Raw genomic sequence first — 24,613 nt, forward strand, 5'->3', positions numbered from 1 at the left:
CAGTTGTTACAATAGTCTCCCTTGGCTGTGGACCCTGAAGCTCTGCTATCGTAGTGCCCAGAGAGATGCAACTGCATGTGCAGCAGCAGCATGGACTGTTTCAGGTTCAACAGCAACCTTCTGGCTTTGTTAAACTTTTCTCTAAACATTTGTGTGTTTGGGATAACTCATAGGACACTTCTGCCAACTGCAACTGGACCTACAAGGAGGTTTCCTTTATAAGCAATGGTGGACTGGGAGAACCAAATAACCACCCAAAAATAAGGCCTAAGAACAAGAGGCTATTGCTGTGGGAGAGTATCCCAAAGGTTAAACATATACATCACCCCTCCAAGGCCAAGAGAACACCACGGAAAGGGAGCAGAAAGAATAAAAGAACAAGAGAGAAGGGTAGAGTACTGTGTAGCAATTTCCTCTGCACTGAAACACTGTATCCTGAACACCAGTCCATTCAGCATCATTAGAAATTGAGAAGTTCTAAAGGGAGGCTTCCTAAGACTGGAACTAACTCATAAGTCTCGGAAAGTCCCTGGAACTTAACAGACTTCCAAGGCCTTCCTCTCCAATGTTATATAAGTAGCAATGGCAGAATCTCCTACCTGTTAAGTTGCTGCAAACTGCCAAGGTATCTCTAGGGTTCCAGTTTTCATGAGCCATGCTGGAAATGGCTTTGGTGACATAGCTGCCTGTGAGTCGTCAATGCTCTGCAAATAAACCTTCACTCACACTCCCCTAAGTAACCCCCAAAACTCACTGGCTCACCAAGTTGGACTTGGGTACAATCCTTAGTATGTCACCGGATTGAGAAGACTTTGTTCACATCTCCCCAGCAACTGTCACACAGCAGTTGCTAGGTGACCAACATGGAGGTGACGGTGCTTCTTGACTGAAAAGAAAATGTCTAATGCTAAGAAGACAGAAGTAAGGATAAAGGAAGAGGTAAGACCTCTGTGAGGAAGGCGGATGGGAGAGGAACCAAGCATCTCAAGAGGAAAAACCTGTATGTAGAGCAATGTCATTATTGACTATAGTTTGTCTAATTCCTTCCTCAAAAAATGTGGGAAAAAAATCTCAGTCCTTCAGTGCCATCGGCAAAGTACTCAGAAAAGACCTTTCTAAGTGGGGACCAGGCCAGGAAGTGGAGAGCCACTGAGAGCATTAAGCAGGAGAGCTGGAACCAGCTGATCTGCAGAGCCAGCCCCCCCCCCACCGCCCCAAGAGAGATTCTTGTAAGGCCAGTGTGTCTGGGTAGGTGTTTCACGCGGCTTCAGGCACCCCTTCTTCAGCCTGATTGATGGGTGCAGGGGCTTCCTGTCAGCGGTGCACTGCAACGGGAACAGGAAGAACAGCAGAGATCAGCGAAAGAGGACTGGAGTTCCTTCCAGTCCCACACTTCAGCCTTTGATGGGGTCCACACGACTCACTGAGGTCCGTCACAGAGGCAAGGAGTCAAGCTTGGTGCATCAATTTAAATGCTTTTATTAATAATCTTCTTATATTATGAAGATAATGTGACAAAAGGAAAGACTCTGCATACAGATTATAAACCAGCATAGCTCTATTTGTATCCAGTGTTCTAGCCCCCGACACACAGGTACTATAAAGCACAGTCTGCCAAATAATAACATTGAGAGTTGTCTTTAAAAAAGAAAGTATTAACATATTAATATGTGTGTGGTAATAGGCTCCTAGGAATTCCCCACACCCCCACTTTTTTTTTCCTTTGTGATTGACATGAAAACGGTTCAGCAGCTTAGGGGTGGAGAGGAAAAGAGAGACCAGGGCTGAAAAAGACTACTGGCTCTTCCAGAGGCCAAAGGGTACACTGAGGGATGCCCTAGGACAGCCTAGCCTTTGTCTTCTTATGAATAGTATTGTGAGCAGTTGCCCCCTCTGCACGGAGGCTGGTCCCCTCGGTGCCCTGTGGCATGTTCTCTCTCTCTGAGGTACAGTGCATTGTGGGATTGCTACTGGGAATGCCTATCCCCTGGCCAGGCTCTGACCCACTATAGTGGGTGGAAGGCTCGGGCCATTGGTCCTGAACTCCACTGAGCCAGGCACTACAGGGTGTTCAGCCGGTTGGCAGCTAGCTGTGGTTCAAGGAAGTGGGCATTGGCAGAGCAGACCTGGTCTCAACTGTGGTACAGGACTGGTCTGCTGGAGACTGAGGTCCGTTGGTAGTATGGTGAGGAAGAGCAGGGGAGACCTGCAAAGGCTCGGTATGGAAAGTGAGTGTGTGTGTGTGGAGCCCAAAGGCAGGCTGGGCTGGAGAGCAGGGAGGGTTCCCGTCATCAGATCCTTTCTGCTCCCGGAGAGAGGAAACAGAGGATGCTGGGAGCATAGCCTTCTGACTCCCATGTGGACTGCACAAACCCTCTGCCATCCTGCCAGCCTGCCGGACTCCTTGGAGTCCCAGGCATCCCCACCCAGCGTGGAGACATTGTCTGGGGACAAGCTGAAGAAAATACCCTCCCCAGAGAAAGTGGGCTTGGGCATCCAGTGAGAGAATGAGAACAGTGTCGTGAACTAAGCCTAAACCTGCTGCCACAGCAGAGGTAGGTGGACTGCTTGGTTGGTTTGGGAAGAGGGGACAGCATTGTCCTGAGTACAGCCAGCAGCTGTGGCTGCGCAGAGTGAGCTGGGCCAAGGCCCAGATCCTGAACTTGAGTTGCCATTGAAAATGTCAGTGTGCAGATATATCTCTTCCACCAGGTGGGGCTTCTGAATTGGGAGAGGCAGCGCTACCAGAAGCTCAGGCTGCCTTCCTCAGCTCCTGGTGCTCTAGAGACAGTGGGTGAATGAGTGAAGGAGGCCAGGACGGCTGTACTTCAGAGCCTTGGCCTCCAGGGGGCGGACAGAAGCATCTGGGAAGAGGGGATGACATCTTTCTGGACATCTGTTCAGCCCAGGTACTCCTTTTCTATCGCCAGCAGTGCTGCTCATTACTGACAGGGGAGGGCACTGGGAAGTTTGTGCAGAGGTCCCTCCCCTAGGGGTCAGGGACCAAGTCCGAGCCCCTACTGCTAAGCAGCAATGACCAGCTAAGTGAAGGCCAGTGGTAGGGGGAGGTAGGGGCCACTGCAGCCTGACCTCAGGGGTATCTCCTTCCAACCTCAGCCTGAGCAGGCTGGAAAGGAGAGAAAGTGCATGGAGAGAGGTGGGACCCAGCTCTCCCCTCCAGTACCCCAAGGAAGATGCCCCCACAGTGGTCAGCGATCCAGCCGGCTGAGCACTCCCACCTCCCTTCCAGAGCAGTCTCCTCCTCCTTACCCAACCCAGCACTCGGCTTCCTCACCACCTTTCCAGCTCTATAGACTACTTTTATATCTATTTTAAACATATAAATGTATAAATATATAGGATATATTTATAGATATATAGACGTGATTTACTCTTACTCTGCGTGTATACGTACTGTATATGTCTGTATATACAATTGATATGCCTTAGCATCAGTATGATACACTGCACATACCCCTGCCTCCATGCACAGCCTCCCAGGGAGACTGCATTGCATAGGTATTTCTAGGGTGATACCATCTGAAGGGATTGGGGAAGGGGAGAGCGTGCTAGAAGGAAGAGGAGGGCCATACTATTTTCCTCTCCAAAGGGCACCTTTTCTCCCTCTGACTAACATGCAAAGATTACCTCAAAGACTCTCACAACTGCCCCGACAGAGGACTAGAGAAGAGCATTCCTCTGAGGGGAGGGGCCATGCACATCTGATGCACTTTCTCCCTCAAGGATTGGAGGAATGGCCAGACTAGACTCCAAGGCAGCTTGTAAAGGAGCGATCCCACCTTAACTGCCTGCTGTGCCCGCCTTTCCTCATCCCAGAGGACCACTCTCCCTGCTTCAGTTGCTAGCTAGCCCAGTCTGACTGGGCTGCCTCTTAAAGGGCACCCGGGCACACATGAGCTCCAGTGAACCTGGGGCCTATGCCCAAATTGGGTGCGTGGACCAAAAAAAAAAAAAAAGCACAAATCAGCACAAATCTGACTTGTAATTTAACACAGATCACACACTGAAAACAGGTTAGGATGCCAAACTCCTGTTTCCATAGAGACATAAGTGAAAAACAAAGGAGTGTTCTAGAAGAAAGAAATTAGACTTCAGGCCAGGTGGCCTCTCCTGGTCCCCATTGAGCTCCCGGCAGGCAGCAATGGGAAGCATTGCTCAAGATCAGGCTGGGTAACATCTCAAGTCTATTTCCACCTCTCTACGGCCATGTCCACCTTTATTTCTTCCTCCACTGCTCTTCCTCCAGACAAATGGAAAACACTTAAGATGTGTTTTAAGTCTCTCCAAGGTCCTTGCACAAAATCAAAGGTCTAGAATGAACAAGCCAACAAGAAACCTCAGCAAAATAACTCAAGTTGGGAACACACAGCCTGAGCGGAACTTGGCTACCGAGGGTCCTGGAGCCCAATGGTCTCTCATTCCCAGCGAGGATGGGGCAGGGTGGATGGAGCTGTCTCCATGAGACCCACAAGCAGACATTACAAAAGCACTGAGTTCTGATGCATGCAGGGATTCTAACTGGGCAGGAGCTGCCCTCGGGGCTGAGTAGTCCTCCTGTCTCATACATGCTAAGTGGTCATTGTTTCCCTTCGCGTAGGAGAACATTTCAACCACAGGGGCCTGCAAGGTACCCAGCTGGTATAACAGCCACAAGCCTTAGTCTTCAACACCACCTCAGTCCCTACTCTTGGTAAGAGCCAATGAAAGTCACTTTAGTCAGCCCAGCGCGAATACTTGTCAGCCGCACAGACACATTCGTTCGACGCTTCTACACCAGGGACTGAGTTACAGGGCCCTGTCCCATCAAAAACAACTGCATTTAAGCTGCAAGGCCTCTCCAGTCTGTTAAACCAACCAAGATATGAGATGAGTCATGGTTCTCCGGCCAGACTGGAAGTGTGGGCCACCCGGGCTCTTCTCTAAGGGGAACATGAGAAATGCCTAGGCCCGAAATCACAGGATATCCCAAATGGGAATTCACTGGGCAGAAGCCCCGGCCCTTCCAGGGAGCATGTGTGGGGTTCATCCACATCGTTCCTCAGTCACCCGCCATCCTGAGGCAGAGTGGCCTAGACAGCATCTGTCACAGCCCTGCCTGGGTGAACCAGCCTCACCAGCACCCAGCGTTTCAGAGGCACCTAGCTGAAGGGGTGGGATCGGGGAAACGGGGGACCAGGGAACGGGTGACTGCTTACAGCCACACGCTGCCAGAACATTCTAGGCCTCAAGGCAGGTCCCCTGCTCCTGGTGTCTTAAGGAAACTCAGGTAACACTGGCTTGGAATGTTAGAACCTGTGTCTCTAGCTAAGGACTTGAGTTTGCGTAGCCACAACCTCTTGGGAAGGAACAGTCCTCGTTCTTATGTCTGGCCTAGGGCCATCCCAGAGAGGACCTTTCCCGGGCGAGGAAGCCCCTGCACTGGGGAGGAGAGGTGTAAGGCAACTACGGGCAAGAAGAAAAGGCCCAGGCCATCATTTATGCCTACAGGCTGCCTGTGAGGGACCCGCCTTGCCAGCCATCCCTACTCTGAACACACCTTGGTCCATGCAGTTCTCAACGGAAACTCCCCAGACCAAAGTGTCTGTGAGGAGATGAGGTTACAGGGCAGGAACTGGGCAAGTGGGAGACCTTGTGCTTCAGGGCATATGGAGGGAGACACCAGTTCAGAGCCGGCAAGTGGACGAGACCCGGATTCCAACCCTCTGAAAGGGACTGTGGGTTTCCTTCCCTAGTTCCTGCTAACTCCCCCTGCTCAGAGTGAAGGGAGTTAAGATGGGGAGCAGAGTGAAGGGAGGGCTGACAGTCACCAGGTAAGGTGTATCAACTTGGTGAAGAAGGCAGCAGAAGAGGCCTGGCAGTGGGGCAGGTGGAAAGACCCAGCTTTGATGGTTTACTTTTGTTTCTTGTTTTAACATGCTACATCACTCTTGAAAACAAAAACATTTCAAAAATAATATATAATATATATATTTATATCATGAAAACTATTGGCTAGCAGCAATGATTCTAAAGTTATCTTAGCACCAAGACCATGGAGGCAAAGGGAGGATCTGAGGGAGGACGGACAGACTGAAGAACCAGAAAAGGGTATCAACATGTTCAGTGTTAATGACATTTCCATGAGGCCTCAGAGACGAGCCGAACCCAGAAGGAAGGAAGCCACCACGTAGCCGTAGGCCCAGCTAGGCAGGCTGAGGGCATGGGGGCCTTGCCTGTGGTTGAATCTCTAATATCTCACTGAAGGAGAGGGACAGTTCTCTGAAGAACTGACTGCGGCAGGTACTACAGATCTTCTGCCCTTCCACACACACAACCCGTATCCACATTCTGGGACGGCAAAAACTGCACAGTTCAGACATGGAAACAAGAGGGAGGTTTTAACAGCTCATGAACATTGCTGACAACGGTTTGTGAGGTATACTGGTAGATACATGAACATTGGTCAGACTCCTCTAGCGTAAACCACTGTCTGCCCCCGGGGTGGGGACAGGAAAGCGGCCATTTCTAAAGCTTATATTGTGGCTGTAGAGTGTGTGTCTGTGTGTGCGTGTGCACACACATGCGTGTGCGCGTGTGTGTAGATGTGCATACGTGTTTTTATCTTGAGAATCCCACCTCACTTCCTGTTTTCTCCTTTTCTTTAGGACATTTCAACCCTATTCAAAATAGGAGGAGCTCACAGGCAGAGAAACTCTGCCTGGCATCCTGTGACTGTCCTGCCAGGCTGCGGAGCATATCGTCAGCCTGTTGCAAAAGGAACAACCTCTCTGCGGACTCTCACCTGAGTTCTGCATAGCTCAGGACATGACTTGCATTGGCGGATTCTGACCCTGAACTATAAAACAGCTGCTACTTGATTACTAAGAGAAACCCAAATCCCCCATATTTCATAGTTAGAAAGAATATACAAGCAGTTTGTGGAAGTTGAATCTACACACTTTGCATTTTACTTGTTTTAAGCCCAAATTGCGGTCCTGTTGGGGTTTAGATTTCTTGGCTCACTGTCTCCCCAACAGTCCTAGCTCTGAATGGAAGAATGTTTTATCCTCTGCTGGGGCACAAAGCTCACCCTCCCCATGGTCCCTAGATTTCAAGCTCAAATGTGAAAGGACGTTGCCTTCAGTATGACACCTAATATCTCTAACTCCAGAGGTCTGAGGAGGGAACTGACAGCCTCGGGATGGGAGGGTGGCGTGGTTGAGTGTGGTGGGCTCACAGTCGAGGGGGACAAGTGAAGGAATCACTCAAAAAATGAACAAAGAAAGCTCTCCCAAGCTGAGGTCAAGTGATGGGAGAAAGACATCCAGAAATCCAATCCACCTTATGGAAACCCTGACACAATGAGACGGGAACAGAATGCCAACGAGGAAACCACACCTTGCCCCCCCGTCATAAAACCATACCAAAGAGGAGAAGGTGAGAGCATCACCCCAACCCCCAGCCCCGTGACCAATACATGAGAGCAGAAACAGAACAAGCCACCCAAGAATGACGAAGAGAATCGTCATTTAGCTTATGCTGCTTTGACTGTTTGGTGAGAACACGCGTGGCCCGGAACACGCTGTGTGAGTGAAGGGGTGCCGCGTAGGCTGCAGCTGCCAAGTGTGGAGACAAGAGTCAGTTGCCGACGCTGCTCCTTTCTGAAAGCCGTCAGTAGCTTCCGGTGGACACATCACCTTAGTTTTTAAAAAATTTTCAGTGTGGATTTATATATATATATATATATAATATAATATATATTTATATAATATATCAAAGCTTATGAGTATAGATTAAAAAAATATTCACCGGCTTTGTGACCTCTGCTGTGCAGGCCCCTACATGTCTGGGTAGAACTCAGAGCCATGGTCCATAGCCTGCAGCATGGGCTTCTGCTCCAGGGCAGACATCCTACTGAGGACCTCCGCTGACAGTGTGTAGCTGTTGCCAGACTTCTCCTCAAACCAGCTGTCCAGGGCTCGCTTGGCATCAAAGTTGGCGATGGGTGGTCCATTCACAGCAATTGTCAACAGGTCACTGAGCTGCTCCAGGGTCAGGCGGGAGCGGTGGTTTTTGCGGACCCGCTGGAGGGCACTGCGGCCTTTCTCACAGCAGGCAGTGGAGGTGGGGAGGACTTTGAGTACCTGAATGACCTTGTTCAAGAGCGGAAACCTTTGCTTATACTTGCAGATGTGACTGATGAGGTCTTTGAAGCCGTTTTTGGTGTAGTAATCAGCCTTGAGGTCTCTCCACTCCATCAGCAGGCTTCCCCGGGGGTCCACCCCTTCGCGGCACACATCCCGGGAGAAGGTAGGAATGGCTTCCAGGTGGTCGAAGATCTGGACCATGTCCTCCTTGCCGAAGCTCAGGAGCTCTTCACTGTTCCTGGGCCAGGCGGCTAGGTCGAACACTTGGCAGGCCTTCACAAAGACCCGGCTTCGGGAATCGAACCTCTGTGCCAGAATGACCTGTGTCTTCTGGCAGATTTTCTCCCTGATAGCCTGGAACTTAGCCTCAGCCACCCTGAGGTTCTTCACGGCGATCCCATTGAAGCTCTCTCGGAAATTCTCCTCAAATTCCTGCAGGTACTCCCCCGGGGAGTCTGCCAGCCGGCTGATCTCCTGGATGGCCTCTTCGATCTTGTCGTCCACCTGCGACACCAGGAGATACTCTCCCTGGAAGATGTAGGCCAGGCGTGAGAGCACGGCGATCACGTCCAGCAGGAAGTAGATGAGCTTGATGGACTGGTAGTCCATGAGGAACTGCAGCAGGGCCAGCGCGATGGCGGAAGCGTCTGCCCGCTGTGTCTGGCTGCTAACATCCTTGAGGTGGGCCACCACTTCCAGGTAGTCCTTGATGAGGGCGTTCAGGACATTCTGCTCGCCGATGATCCACCTCACCGCACGGATGTCCCCCAAGAACTCCGTCTCCTCGCACAGGGTGGAGGCTGTGGAGCGCAGCTCACACATGAGACGCGGAGAGTAGCGGTAGAAACTCAGTAGCTGCTTGAGGTTGTTCTCCAACTCCTCCAGACAGGGCAGCTCCTTCCCACTGATGGCATCCAGGATCTCCAGGTGGGGCCGGTGCACCATGAAGGGCAAGCATAGAAGCCAGGGCAGCGTCTTGCGGATGGTCATGAACATGCTGGCACGCAAGCTAGCGGTGATGTTGGCCCCATCCACTCCCAGGCCGACAGTTGGCTTCTCATCCTGTAAGCGGATGCCAAGGGCAGCGAAGGCCCGGTCGAGTGCCTGGAGGTAGCTCTCTGTGCTGGAGAAGCCTAGCTCCTGCAGGGATAGGAATTCTGTGGCCGGGGGCCCATCACTGCTGGTATACTGCACGTACACGGCCACCGTGTCAGCCAGGAGGTCGTCGCTCTGCCCATCCAGGATGATGCTGAGGCAGGGTGACTGACGCAGGCGCTCCACCAGATCCTCCCTCAGCGCCCGCGCAATGTGATGGATGAGGATCTGGCAGTCGCCCTCGTTCATGTACTGGTCTACCACCTTGAGCTCACACTTGCGCAGTAGCTCTGCCAGCGGCCGGAAGTCCAGGTAGGGCCTGCCCTCCAGTGCCAGGTGGTAGGCGGTGTTGAAGAGCAGGGTCATGTTGCGGCACATCTCCTCGGTCTTCTCCGGGTGCATGCGCAGCTTGTACAGCTGCAGACACTTCTTATGCAGGTTGCTCTGGCTGTGCAGCTTGATGGTGTGGATCTTAAACTGCTTGGAGCCGATGATGAAGGCAGAGGTGCGCGAGGACTGCACCGTGTACTGGCGGCACACGTGGCACCACATCTCATTGAGGGTCGGGGAATATCGGAGGAACCAGAACTTCTTCAGCCATTCCTGCTTGAAGCGCCGGATGCGGCGCCCAGCGGCGGAGGACATCTTAGAGGGTTCATCGGTTGCTGTCATCACATCATTGGAGACGGACTCATCTGCAGAATCCACTTCCTGGTCGTCATCCTCCATGATGGCTGGGCCAGAGACCATGCTCTCTGAGGCTGGAAAATAAGAGGGGATGGAAACATTCACATGTGCTGTTGACAACACAGATTTAACAAGGTATACCGCTGGAAAGCAGGCCCCACGGGGCTAGAACCCCAGCTTTCTCTCCACACGGAGGTTTCCTCCCCAGGGATTGCCCATGGTGGCCTCTGGACGCTACCCATGCTCCATGCTCCAGGCTCCCTGTACCTGAGCTCAGTCTTGACTTGTGGGTGCTTCTGGGGTGGAATGTTCTAGAATGTTTGATGTCACATACTCAGGTTACACTGGAGGACCAGGCACTGGAATGCCCAATACCGATACGGTCAGGGCAAGCGTGTGGTTTTTAACTGAAGGTAGCACGGATGCTGAGGCAAATGTATTTTTATGTCTACCCCATTCCATTCTGAGGGTAGCTGAGGAGGGCTGAGGGAAACAACCCGGCATAGCTGCAGATCTGCACGGAACCAATCCCCAGGTCCCCTTGGTTCAAAAACTTGAAGAGACCCAGGAAGCCAGCAACGCAGGACAAAGTTGCACAGCTGTTGGCTCCCGGTCCTCCGGTTCCTTATCCTTCTAGAACTCTGGGCTGGGAACCTAGCACCATATAGGCAGGACAGAGTCTGGAAGAAGAGGACTAGGCTGTGCTCCTGGCCTGAGTTTGGGGAGCTGTGAGAGCTCCCAGCAGACAACCTGTTCAGGACCGCAGGAGAGAGAAGTCAGGCTAGGGAGAAGAAAACAGTGGGGTCCCCAGAGGAAAGCAACAGGTCAAGAACACAGCACACAGCCCTCCTGCAATGGGACATCCTTTATTGACAAGCAAGATACAAGTTGGCACATGCAATACCCCCAGAGCTTCAAGCCAGCCTGCCTCTGGCACCCGAGGGACAGGGTTCCCAGCCCTGGAGGTGGCTGCCTCTGCGTTGCACTTCTCGGGTCTCCTGGCAGGCAGCTGTGACAGAGAGCTCTGGGCCACCCTCCACACAGCGTGCCATGTGCTCTTCCCTCTAACACCAACTTACCTGCAGGATCTGAGAACTCAGGGAGCTCCAGTACCTGCGGAGGCAGAATGGAGGGCTCAGGTGGCTTTCCAGACTTAAGCGTGTCGAGCTCTGCCTGCAATTCCCGCACTTTCTTCTTCAGGCGAATGCAATTAGGGCAGAAGGAGGTGGTGGGCAGTTCGTGCGGGTCGGATGCCAGAGAGGCCTCGGCAGGACTGTCAGCCCTGAATGACGAAGGCTCCTCCTCTTCATCCTCCACCCTTTGGGGGACCTTCCAGTCCCCGTCCCCCTGGGTCCGGCGGATATTCTGTATGCCTTGGGTCATGGCAGCGGCGCTCTGACCGTAGTCATCATCCTGGTACTTGGGGACTTTCCGGATGACCAGAGAGGTGCTCAGAGCCAGCTGGCGGGCTTCCACATTAGCGGACTCCAGTGAGGCTTCTAGTACATCCTTGAAGATGAGATCTATTTTCTTCTTCTTGGCCTGAGGGTGGTTGTCCCCCTCATCAAAGCTGCGCTTGTAGGGACTTCTGCCCTGTTTCAACACAGGGAACTGAGTGGAACCCCTTAGGTCTTCCAGACTATCCAGGGCTTGCTCAGCCTTCTCCCTCTGCAACCTCTTCTCTCCTAGGAAGGAAAACCAGGGTGTGAGGATGTGGGGAAAAGCCCCAAGTGGAGGAACCAACAGGAAACAGAATGGGCCTTCTGCTAGGGAGTCGCCTGACACATCCTCCTGGTTCTAACCGTCTGGGTCAGGTGAGACCCAGATGGACAGGGGAGCACACCATGGGAGTCATGAGGGTCACAGGACAAGACCTTTACAAGGAGGCAGTTAGTTCTGAAGAGCCCTTGCATGGATAAATGCTACACCTATGAGCTGGGATGTGCCTGAAGGGGAGAATAACAAGAAATGGCCATCCTAAGGGAATGGGACCCCCATACTATGACCCTAAGAGACAGCATCCCTCCCCATCTGAATAAAGCAACAAACTTCAGAGCTGAGAAAATCTCCACCCACCCTGGGAAAACTGTTCTCCAGACCTAGACTACAGGATGGCTGCCGTGCCCAGTGAAAGGTATGGGTAGAGCATAGGCTCCACCCTCCTCCGTGCCCAGTTTTAGAGAACGGGAGAAACAGCCACCCTAGAGTTGCTGTCTTTCTGCTCTCCCAGCAGTATGGAGACAAAAAATACACAAAGTCCTGTGGTTCTTAGCCATGTCTGAAATTTAAAAAGGAAGAGAGCTTTCTAAAAATGCCAAACGTCAGCCTTCTTCAAGGTAAGAACAAGGCAGTCACGAGACCCAAAGCGTTCTCAAATATAACTGTTTCCCCACCTGCGAAAAGATGTTTCTTTTTCTATCATTTTTAGTTACCTTGAAATGTTGGTGAGCTCACCAAAATAAGCTATTTTAGATTCTTTAACACAGCCAGCAGAATAGCACAGACTGCTACAGGGTACTGGTTTCCCCAGGGGGAAAAATGCTGAGAAAGCAGAGGAGTCTTCCAGCTCTTGGAAAGTTCTGGCAGCAGCCTGTGGGGTTGGGCAATCTCAAAGGCTGCCTGAGCCAGGGTCAAGGTCAGGGCCCTGGCTCTGTAACCTTGGGCAGAGATTGCTCTGAACGCACAGTGTTCAGGCTTCTGGTGAAAGGATTTATTCCACAGCCTTAGGTGAAGGTCAGGAGATTCCAGGTTTGGCTTCCCTTAGCTACTTTCCTCAAGGCTCCAGACTCGCACAGATGACAGCACAGCAGGGCTAAGTCGCTCAGGTCTCTATTCTATCCTCACAGGATCTGCCTAAGCATCAGACTCACCAGGCTCCTGGCACTCAGCCAGCTTCCAGGAGCCTGGGGTTCCACACCAGCAGAACCACAGAAAGCTCAGTCAGTGATGATGAGGTGAGAACATTTTAAAAATGCAGTGTGTGGGCTGGAGAGATGGCTCAGAGGTTGGGAGCACTGCAGCTCTCCCAAAGGACCAGAGTTCAATTCCCAGCACCCACTCTGGGACTCTAGTTCTAAGGTACCCAGAAGACATCTTCTGGCCTCAGAGGGCACCAGCACACATGTGATACACAGACAGACATGCAGACAAAATATCCATACATATAAAATACATAAATAAAATTAAATTTAAACACATTTAAGATGTGTTTGTGTCACTGAGCAGGTGAGGCGTTCACCAAGCTGAACCTCTGGAAATCAAGGGTGACTGTTCAGGTTTTTATAGACTCCTCAGACATCGGGCAGCTGGAGATGCAGGGAGGCCAGGGCGGCAAGCATAGCAGACTGCCACTGTCTCTGGGTTCTAAGACAAAGTCATTCATGTTTCCTAAGACAAACGGGAAACCCTTCTAGACTCAAGGCTTCCATGTAGGTTCCCTGGTCCACAGATGACCTTTAATAAAGGTCACCATGAATTCTATTCCAAATCTTCCAGGACATTCAGGGATCAAACCAGAGCAAATAAGAAAATCTCCACATACATCACGCACATCACCTACATGTGTTGATGCCTACCCTTCAAAGAACCACAAACGAATAACTGACATTCTCTCTGGAAGCTCTGGGCTCCACACCACACTCTTCCAGAAAACAGACGACCATGATCTGCTTAAGTAGCCTCTGTCTCACTAAAAGCCAGGTACAGTGCTGCCCCAGTAACCTCAGCGTTTGGGAGGTGGAGGCAGGAGGCTCTGGAGTTCAAAGCCAGCTTCAGCTGCAAATCGAATTCAAGGCCAGCCTGGGATACAGGAGACCTCATCTCAAAAAGGGGGTGGGGACTGGGATGGTTTGATTTTCAAGTATGAGGACCTGAGTTCAATGCCCAGAATTAATGTTAAAAAATAGCCAGGTCATCAGAGAGGCTTCACCCAGCAACTTAAGGAAACAGATGCAGAGACCCACAGCCGAACCTTAGGAGGAGCTCAGGGAATCCTGTGGAAGAAGGAGAGGAAGGATTGTAGGAGCCAGAGGGGTCAAGAACACAAGAAAACCCACAGGATCAACTAACCTGAGCTCGTAAGGGCTCACAGAACTGAACCAACAACCAGAGTGCCTGCAGGGCACTGACCTAGGCCCTCTGCATATATTTTACAGTTGTGTAGCTTGGTGTTCTTGTGGGACTCCGAATACAGAGAGCAGCGGCTGTCTCTGACTCCACTGCCTGCTTTTGGGACCCTTTCTTCTTACTGAGTTGCCTCACCCAGCCTTAGTAGGAGAGGAGGTGCCTAATTTCACTACAACTTGATATACCACGACTGGCTGATATCCACAGGAGGCCTAACCTTTTCTGAAGAGAAACAAAGGAGGAATGGATGGGGGTTAGGGAGAAAGAAGGAAGGTGTGGGGAGAGACTGGGAAGAGAGAAGGGAGGGGAAACTGCGGTTTGGGATGTAAAAACAAAAAATAAATACGAAAGAAAAAAAGCCAGGTGTGGTGGCACGCACTTGTAATCCCAGCACTGAGAAGGTGGAGACAGCTGGCTCCCTGGGTTCACGAGTTAGACAGCCCACGGGCAATCCAGGTCAGTGAGAGCTGTCTCAGAAAGCAAAGTGAATGACTGCTGAGCAATGACACTTGAGATTGACATCTGGTCCGCAGATGTACTCACTCATACATCACCTGCACACACGCATACTCATATGCGCACGTGCACACACACACACCCACACACACCCACACACACACACACACCTGTGATACCCTAAGTGACTGGGCAAAGGGGACTGTCCAAAGCAGAGCTGACAGGCCGCTGAAGGCACACTAAAGGACTGGGACTCTGTGCCTAACATCAGCATACATCAGTCATCCACCAAGCCCCACAGTCACTCTCAAGGAGCACTTTCTTCACAGTTCCAGCAGGCCTGCTGTGGTTGCTGGTTTCCTCCTGCACCCTACAGTTCAGCCTGGTCCATACCTCCCTCCTGTCTCTTGTAAGGCTTGCTCTATCTCAAGTCTGTGTGCCAGGCCTCTTGTGAGCCTCCACTTCCCCAGCCTCCCTCCTTTCTCTAAGCTGTCCCTGGGTCTCAGGACTTGGGGATGAGGTGGGTGCTTTGGAGAAGATACCAGAAGAAATGCTCCAGAAAAATCCAAGTACGGAAATCTGTGCACGGCTGAGACTTCTCTCGGTTTTCTTCTCCTTGGGTGCTGTGATTCTCCTGGGAACTGCCTGGCTGCTTCAGTCACTTCTGCTTTTATCCTTGCAGCCAAGGTTCACCAAACATGTCGAGTTTCAGGAAGAGGCCAAATGGCAGCCACCTCTCACCACAGAAGCACGCCTTCCTAATGAAGCCAGCACAGCCCAAACTCAGCTCCAAAGGGGACAGGAGATGAGTTTCCACAGGTCTATCACCTCTCCTGCAGTTGCCAGATGCTTTGAACTAAGCCAGAATGCTCTTGGGCACCTTTTGTCTTCCAAGTCAGCTTCATTTCAAGGCGTCACCTGCTTCTGTCTCCTCCACTCCTCTTTCAAACAAGGCTGGCTCCAGCCAAGAGGTCAGGCAAACATACGGTAAAGTAGGGCTTGGCCTGGCTTTGGCTCTGAGGACCAAATGGACTCTGGGAATGTGGATGTGTGGCTTCCGTGCAAAGAAGAGATTCTTGAAAGAAGGGCCTGGGCGTGCCAGGCTGAGGACGGCAGCAAGATCCTGTCAAACAGTTCATTTCAATGGAGCCTGGGGTCATCTTCTCATGTCCTTCAGTCTTCTCCTGGTAGAAACCATTCTTTTATGCTTTTTTATGCTTGGACTGACAAGAACAAGTCCAGCAACCCCATACCGAGGCTGGCTTTATTTAGTGGCCACTGTTGGCTACAGCTTAGATCCTGACTTCATATGTCTCAGTTGGAAACCTAGCTCTGACCTCATGAGTCATGTGACCTTGGGTAAGCCACTGAATTTCTGTAACGCCCAGTGTGGTCATCTGTACGATGATGGAGCTGATGCCACGGGAATCACCGGACTAGAATTTTACAACCAACCACTTAATTACCATCGAGGTAGAGATTGCACTAATGGTAGTGATTATATTGTTCCACGAATTCTCAGAGCATCTTAGTGGGTTAGTTCCCATTACTGTGATCACGTGGCAATGTGTTGGAAACTCAGCTAGCACACAGGAAGTAACTGCAGAGGTATTGAGTGAGAAGTGTCTTTGCACCAGTTAGAGTTAGGGGAACAGGACTGGTTTTCAGTCAATGATTTACTTGACTGGGTTTCCTTGATCTCCTCAGGACTGCCTCCTAGGGAGGACAGTTCCCTGGGGTAACAACTGACTTACTGTGCCTTACTTGTCTGGCCTGCCTGTTGGATACTGCATTCCTCAGTGGTTTCCTTGGAAGATTTCCAGAGGAGCTTTCTGGGCTTTGGTGGTTCAGAGTGGGTGCAACCCTCCCTGGTGGATATGGTCTTGGGCCTGTGGGCATGGCCTTAGCTTTGTGGGCATGCCCCTTCACAAGTACCAGCCTAGCCCTATGGGCTTAGCCTTGTAGGTGTAGCCCTGGCCCTGCGGGAATGCGCCTTCCCTCGCCCTTACTTACCCCGGGTCAGATTGCGGTGGATGGTCTCCTGGGACATGCTGTGCAGGCGCTTCATGTAGTCCTCGCTGTACCAGACCCGCAGCCGCTCTCCAGGCCGGATGTCTCGGCATGCCCGGAAGTAGATGCGCTCGCTGTGCTGGAATGCCAGGAGGTTCTGCTCCCTCTCCTCCCGGGAAATGACCACGTACCTGGTGGGGAGGGGACAGGTGAGAACCATGGGTCACACCTGGTGCAGTGCCTCCAGCGCAGGGCAACACTGGTTAAGGTCTGTGGGCATGTAGCAAAGCTGCTGCCCCGCCCAGAGACAGCTAACTGGAGTTGGTCCTCCTCACATCTTTCTCTGAACCTTAAGAATCTGTTTATCTGAGACCAAAAATGGTACCTGTCCTGGCAACCTCATGGGTCACAGTTAACACTAGACTCAACAGCAGGTGCCCATCCCTTTCTCTCATCACTGTGTTTTTTAAAAAAAAATGTATTTTATTTTAATATTTGATGTGTAGGGATGTTTTGTCTACATGTATGTCTGTGTATCTTGCTCTCATAGGCCAGAAGATGGCATTAGTTCCCCTGGAACTGGGTTACAGAGGCCGGTGAGCCACCATGCGGGTGCTGGGAATCAAACCTGGCTCCTATGAAAGAGCAGCCCATACTCTGAAGCACTGAGCCATTGCTCCAGCTCCAGTTTCACTGCATTTTAACCTCAGGCCTCTGGTGGCAGCTGGCGCAGGGGATGCTTTGGGCTGTTTTCATATTCCACTAGGCTTATCAGAAATATCCACCCTCTAAGAGTGACTGGTCATAGCTCAGTCAGGGTAAAGAGCAGCATCCTTACGCCGGTCCAAAGAGGACAAGCGAGAACGGTAAACGAGAGACAAGAGAAGACCAGCAGCATAGTTTAAGATAAGGACAGAAGGACTCAGAGAGGCTGAGCAACTCCCCCAAGGACCCCGCTAATTAAGGGGTGATGCAGCTTGGCAGCCTATTCTTTCCCCAACTGCAACTCATGGCTTCCACGTGGGCATGGAAAGCACCAGCCCAGCCATGCCCAAGACACCAGTGTAGGTCCATCCAATCCAGGATCCACACCCCTCACCCAGTGTCCCTCAAACGACACTTTCCACATCCTGGCAATACCTTACCCATCTCCACAGCAGCGCTGCTGTGATGGAAAGTGAGAGAGCTCAGAGCCAAAGCCACTCACTCTGTGTTTCGACAACGTCTCAAGCCCGCAAGAAGAGCTTGAGATGAGCATGCCCACGTTTTAACCATGACCGTCATTCTGAGAGGATCATCTCTGGAATTGAATGCACCTTCCAGGTTTGCTCAACAACGTTTGTGCTGTTTATCAAAGTACTCACACAGATGTCAGTCCCTTTGCAAGGTGACAATGGGGGCCAGCAGCTCCAAGAAGACCTCTCCAACCTTAGGGCCGTGCCTAAGGTCCTCATATCCACCCTGCTCCTATCTGGACAGGTCCCTGCAGAGTCAGCCTGACTTAACCTTGGAGGAGGCTGGCACCTTACCAACACATCCCCTGATGCTCAAGAAACAATCCATTCTGGTGACAGAACATATCATAGGCTGGAGGAGTGAAGGCCAAAGCAACCAGAGAGCAAACACCAAGCTCCAATCTGGATAAGGTCAATGGTACCTACAGCCCTGGGTCAGACATCTTGTCCAGACCTTAACCTCAGTAGACCTGCATTCACATCAGTATCTTACATGCGCATCAGAGAGCTCCCCTGAGCTGTGGAAATGTCATGGGGGTCTCTATGCACCTAAGTACAGCTAGCCAAGGCAAAAGACAGGCCCCCAAGATGCGAGCAGCCATCCTCAGCTTCATCTCTCCAAAGGACCAGCCTCAGCTCCACTCCTGAGATTTCTTTTTGTATGTGCAAAATAATTCCAAGCTTCTAATCTAGCAAGAATCTGAGATTGGTGTCCAGATATCACCAGCTTACTGGTCAGCAGGGCACAGAGCAGAGGTAGTGCCTAGTGTCTCTGTTCCAGACACATTGGGAAGGCAGAAACACCATTCCTGTGTTCTCTCTCTGGGCTCATACAACATATTAAGCGTACCCTCTTTCCTTCCCCCTTTGGTTTCAGGACAGCCATCAAATATTAAATGCTAGATGAGAAGGCAAACAAGGAACAAGTCACTATCAAGGCTTGTTAAATCAAAACAGCAATGTCTGGGATGGGTCTAAACATCTCAACCTGTTTGCGTCCATCTCCATTTGCGCGCACACACACACACACACACACACACACACACACACACGGCTGATGTACCCAACAAGAGCTGGCATTTAGAAGGAGCACCCTCAGGCTTGATACAGATCACAAAGTATTTCAACATCGTATCAAAATGTGTTGAGCATCTTGCACTGGGTTGTTTTAAACTTGGCTTTTGAAATGAGATACACATGGCAACTGTGGGCGAGTCATAGCCACCCAGTCCTCTGACGAGACATGTTTACGTGACAGAACTTTCAAGGCTCAGCACCCGTCACCTCTAATTTGATACCTTCTCTCGGCAGCACTCAGAGCTTGGCCCATTCTTACAGCCCTGTTGTCCTGATCACATGGCTGAGGACCCCAAGGTCCTCTGGAACCATCTCCTCTTTGTGGCCAAGTTCAGCTGGCTGCAAGAGGGTCTGAGTTCCCAGCTCACTCCCTTGATGGAAGACCAGGGCAGAGGGCACTGCTGTCTGCTTCAGACCTGGGCACCCTAGAAGCAACTGAACGGTGGCAGGCAGTGGTGGTGAGCGCAGGGGCTCTGGACTGACTCTTTCCAGAAGATAACACATTGTTTTCAGTCCTGTCTCCTCACAGCCTTGGGTATTGGACAGATAAGCTGGGGGGACAATGCTCAGGCCTCACCCACTGGGTCTTATCAAGTGTACCACATTTTCTAGCTGGGTCAGGAAATAACTGTGGGTTCTGATCCATAGAGGCATCCACTTTGTTTAATAGTACCAACACAGGCCAGGCTAGGCGAGTACAACTTCCCAGCAGAAAGGAAGTTGCTCGGGGAGACAGAAATGGGAAGAGTGGCTGAGAAGAGCCCGGGCTCTGTGATGTCTCTGGACTAGGTCCAGCCTCTGGTCACTCAGCCTCTGGAAAACACTGTCCTTATATGCTACGGGCTTCCTTCAAGGTTTCCCTTTGGGAAGCTGGCATAGGCTTCCCATGTATTTCCTCTTCCTATTGAATATGCTGGCCTTAGTCCCCACTGCTACCAAGAAACGAAAGCAGAAATTTCCATCTCAAATGGGTCACCGTCCCTTGGACTCTGACCTCGTTTCTGATTTACAGCCTCTAATTTGGCCTCTTCTTCCCTGAGACCAGAAGTAGAGGCCAATCAGTCACACGGATTTTGACAGTGGAGACCCAGGCCAGCTGCAGCGTTCCTTGTATCTCCTACAAACTGCGATCTCCATTTCCAAGTTATGCATTCTGGCCAGGAACTTAGAGAATGGTCTGGATTCTACAGCCACATGTAGCTAAGAACCATCTAGCAAGGATATTATAGGGTACAATTTGAGGGTCCCTGCTTCAAGGAAGTTCTCTCCGTAGTTGGAGGTAAGCCAGGCTGATGGCAAATGAGAAGACTGTTCTGTGTGGGCACACTATAGTGAATGGCAGAGGAAGCCGTTCTTATCCTCCGAGAAGTCTTGGGGCTCAACAGGCAGGGCCCTGCCCTTCATAAACAGCTATCAAGATCAATAGGGCTCCAGCTACTAAGAAGGATGTCTCATTCAGGATGCCCCCCGCTGGACAGCCAGGAGCCTCTCTAGTCTCCATCCAGAAATCATTTCTCTCCCTTGAAACACTAACACTTTGGGGAGTATCAGGTTGAATCCACTGAGTACTACGTCACTTTTGATGTGCAGGAAAACAAAGAACAGCTGACCTAGCATCCATGGATGCTTAACTGCCTTTGGCCTACAAGTCCCTGTCTTTGCTTTGTGAGGGCCAAGCATGGGTCTAGGCATGCCCATGGGGAGCTTATGAAATCCAGGGAATGCAAGGGGCACAGAGCCCTTCTCCCCACACACTTTTCCTTAAGCACTAATCCCTGTTCTGGGGGGTTGTAGGTTTCCTTGGGATGTGAAGAAAGAGAATACACACCAAAACAAAAAGATCCTGGAGCCTGGCTGTGTTCAAAGTGTGACATCCATTTAGTTTTATTGCCATCTTAACAAAAATATTTGAGAGGGCTATCTTGGGTTCCAGCATGGGTAGGCAGGGCAATTCCAGGCACTGGGCTATTACTGGACAAGGCAATGTTCAGTTTGAGGAGGCAGGAACCCCCAAAGAACCACAAATTGGGATGATGGAGCCCAGGGCCCAGGGACACGGCAGGTACCATCCATCCATTCGCCTCATGGAGGACAAACTATGGGGTGTGTTCCTAAACAGCTCTAGCAATAGACTCAGCAGGCACTGGGTCCAGAAGGCTTCCAGCCCCACTTAGGCTCTTAGGGGAAAGGGGGTGCAAAAGGTCTGTTGGGGTCAGCCTCAGGCCAAGGAGCGAAGACAATGCCGCGCCTCAATCAGACCTAAGCTTTCAGCTCGGTCTCCCTCCCTAACTCTCTGACCATGCCCCCAAACAAAATATAAAGCTGGAAGTGTATACAGCTAAGTAACTACACAGCCCAAGCAAGCAGAGGCAAGGCATGCTGGGAGGTGGACTGGGCACAGCCTTACTGGGCTTTGGCCTCCTTCGGAGCCAGTGAGTAGGGAGTCTGCCTGCTGGCTCCTGAAGCCTGGGCCCTGATCTCCCAACCACTGGCTGGAGGCTTGGGGCCATGGCAGGCTGGTAGACTCATCTATCTCCATGCTGGTTCTGTTCCCTCTCCCAAGTGCAGAAGCTGAGGCAGGGGAAGAGCTTAGGTGAGAAGCATCTAGGAGCACTCTAGAATTGGCCTCTTGAAGGAAGCTGGCCAGGTCCACAGCAATGTCCCCCACTACATGATTGTGTCATTGTTGACCCCTGAGATTCATGACAATGCATGATCGGAATGACCAGCAATCGGTGATTGTAAAGACTGTTCTGGCTGCCTCCTCACTGTTCAGACGGCTCCCTGAGATGGCCTGCAGGTACAGGCTTGGGGAAAAGCTCACAGTGTGCTAAGAATGCAAGACGGTCTCCTTCCCCTCATCAGCACACCCCACGCTCTTGCTCCTTCCCTCCACAAATGGCAAGCACAGCAGCTGAGCAAGGCAGGGCAAGCACAGGGCCAAGGCCAGGCTCCACCCACCCGGCTGAGCTAGCCCCGCCCACCCATAGGCTGAACCACCCGAGAAAGCAGAATCAGGACCTGGGAGGTCAACTCTGCTGCAGCCCTGAGTTGGATTCTTTGGGATGATGCCCCCTGCCCCAGCAAAGCCTGCTCCACAGGATACAGGATACAGGCCATGAGGAGAGCAACCCTCTAGGCCAAGCAAGCATCAAGCAGGCAGCTTCTCTTGTATCTTGAGCATCTTCCTGAGGTAAGGGCGGACCTGTACACCCGCTGTTGCTGTTATGGCACAGGAAGCTGGACTGCACCAGGTGAGGAGATGACCATGCCCCAGGGTCATCAGTCTTGGTTCTGGACCCAAGAGATTCCCCCATCTCAAAGCCAGACACCACTGCCATTGCACCTCCTTGTGCAAACTGGCCAGGTTATAAATTGTGCTTTCTCTTCCGAGACCTGGTAGTCCGTGTGGGGGCTGGTTCTGGGGGATCTGGTGTAGGGGCCGGCAAGGGTGCCTGAGCCTGGGGAGTAGAGCCCATGGGGGCTGCCCTTTCTGGCCCCCGCTGAGATGCCTGAGCTGCATCCCGGATCTCCATCAGCGTCTGATACATCTGACCAACACGGCTGTTCAGTTCAGCCACAGCCTGGCTGATGACATGCATGCTGTCGGCCATGTCCTGGTGCACGGTCACCAGCTCCTGGCAGAACTGCTGGAACATTTCAATCTGGTGGGCATGGGCATGGAGGAGATGCCAGTCCAGGTCCATGGTGGCAGAGTTGGGATGAGGCTCTGGGGTCCTGCAGACCTGGGTCTGGGGTGAGGGATGGGACAGGACCTCTGGCTTAGGGCCCAACATCTGGGTCTGACTTGAGGAAGAAGGTGAACAGAGCAGCTTGGGCCTGGCCAGGTGGGCCTCTTCCTCTGGAGGACGTAGGAGGGGCGTCCGAAGAGGCTGCTGTGAGGGCCCTGGAGCCTCCTCATCTTCATCATCTTGGAGCATACAAGGAGAGAAGGACAGATGATTACAACAGGACCAGGGCAGCCCTGGTCATGGGCCCTGCCACCCCTTAGCCTACAGTGGTGACGCCCACGGAGAAATGCCAGCTCCTAAGAGCCTGAGGTATGGGGGGCAGGCACTGGGAGAAGGGTGAGCACAAGCTGGTCCCCTTCTTCCTCCAGCAGCAGCTACATTCCAGGGAAAAAAGTCCAGTCCAAGGACTTGGAGGTCCTAGTTGCAGTGGCAGGCATGCCCTCTAAAGGCTCGTGATCTTGACGGTGTCGTTGCATTCCACTCAAAGGAAAACTAATGACTACTCTGTTGAATCTCCGGGGCCTCTGGCTGGGCAGTTAGTTGGGCTATGAGACCCGCTCCTCCCCCCCCCCCCCCCCACCGGACCTTACAGTGCAAGGAGAGCTGAAAGCACTGCCCTGTCAGAAGCCTCCCCTCTCAGTGAGCTGAGCCTCCCCTCTCTGTGAGCTGAGCCTCCCCTCTCTGTAAGCTGAGCCTCCACTCTCTGTGAGTTCAGCCTCCACTCTCTGTGAGCTCAGCCTCCCCTCTCTGTGAGCTCAGCCTCCCCTCTCTGTGAGCTCAGTCTCCCCTCTCTGTGAGCTCAGCCTCCCCTCTCTGTGAGCTCAGCCTCCCTTCTCTGTGAGCTCAGTCTCCCCTCTCTGTGAGCTCAGCCTCCCCTCTCTGTGAGCTCAGCCTCCCTTCTCTGTGAGCTCAGCCTCCCTTCTCTGTGAGCTCAGCCTCCCCTCTCTGTGAGCTCAGCCTCCCCTCTCTGTGAGCTCAGCCTCCACTCTCTGTGAGCTCAGCCTCCCCTCTCTGTGAGCTCAGCTTCTTCTCTGTGAGTTCAGCCTCCTCTCTCTGTGAGCTCAGCCTCCATAATGGAGGCATTTTCAAAGTTGCCTGGGGCCACCTTGAAACCTCACTGGAATCCTAACCTAAAACCACTGCAAGGTGATGCCAAATGGCTGTAGGTGGGAGGGAAGGGCTGGTGCGGGAATGAGCAGGGTTATGTGGGGCAAGCTACCAACCCTGCCGTCCCCCAAGGTGGGACATCATGACCCATCATGAATGCTTGATTGTGTAGAACTTGTGAGACAGACTGCTAATCCTCCTCAATAAGGGATACAGCAGCGAGCCCTAGACCCTGAACATATACTTTTAGGTGGCCACGCTATGGGTAGATTCCCATAGCAGAAATAAAAATTGTGGCCGACTTATCTTGCTGAAAGGGGGTCTCCCTGTCTGTGGTGTGGGGCTAAAAGTCAGAGTTACCTCCCAAGAAATTACTCTTCTAGGTGGTTTCCTCCTTCCTAAGGTCCCTGGGGACTCATGGGACTGGCACACTGAGAACCTATTGCTTCTTGAGCATGCCCAGCAAGCAGATGCCACAAAGGGTGGGAATGAGCACTCTGAGCTGCCACTACTCCCTTCCCAAGCCCTCAGGCCACTGAGGCCCTAGCCAGGCTGACACTGGTGACTATTAGTAAATATGGGGGCTCCTGTACCCAGGCTACCTCTGCTAACCTCACCATCTTTGATCTCTAGGGAATGGAGGGGTGAGTAGGGCAGGATTCAGGAAGCAGGCTTTTCTGGATGCCGCCCCCCTGAGGCTTCAGCAAACCCTGGCAGACCCAGGCTCAAGTCTGGCTCAGTCTCAGGGGCATCTCTGTTTTCTGGAAGACTGTTTTCCTCAGCTGACTAACAAGGAAGCCCGCCTCATCGGGAGCACTCTTTCCTACTCCTGGCTGACTCTGAGAGTGGCCACCTGTCAGAGGCCCCAGCCAAACAGGAAATGAGCAGAACCCATGGCAAGGGGCCAGGGAGGAAGGCAGAC

General features: G+C 52.1%; 1 protein-coding gene across 4 annotated transcripts in view; it reads right to left on the reverse strand.

The window, feature by feature from the left end:
• Positions 1 to 1,470: 1,470 nt before the first annotated feature.
• Prdm11 (PR/SET domain 11) overlaps positions 1,471 to 24,613 on the reverse strand; it is a 92,943-nt gene continuing 69,800 nt past the window's right edge. For 2 of the 4 annotated variants that reach the window (XM_041641266.1, XM_041641267.1), the window contains exons 6-8: positions 16,524 to 16,711; positions 11,009 to 11,614; positions 1,471 to 10,003 (exon numbers count right to left, since the gene is read on the reverse strand). In XM_041641266.1, the coding sequence (XP_041497200.1) occupies positions 7,839 to 10,003; positions 11,009 to 11,614; positions 16,524 to 16,711 (2,959 nt within the window). In that variant the 3' untranslated portion in view covers positions 1,471 to 7,838. Of the gene's footprint in view, positions 10,004 to 11,008; positions 11,615 to 16,523; positions 16,712 to 20,709; positions 22,764 to 24,613 lie in introns of those variants that run through there. The other 2 variants (XM_041641269.1, XM_041641270.1) reach the window with 2 other exon arrangements.

The sequence above is a fragment of the Microtus oregoni genome, unplaced genomic scaffold (genome assembly GCF_018167655.1).
Source record: "Microtus oregoni isolate MIOR12 unplaced genomic scaffold, Mior012 000068F_ref0000429, whole genome shotgun sequence".
Taxonomy (NCBI): domain Eukaryota; kingdom Metazoa; phylum Chordata; class Mammalia; order Rodentia; family Cricetidae; genus Microtus; species Microtus oregoni.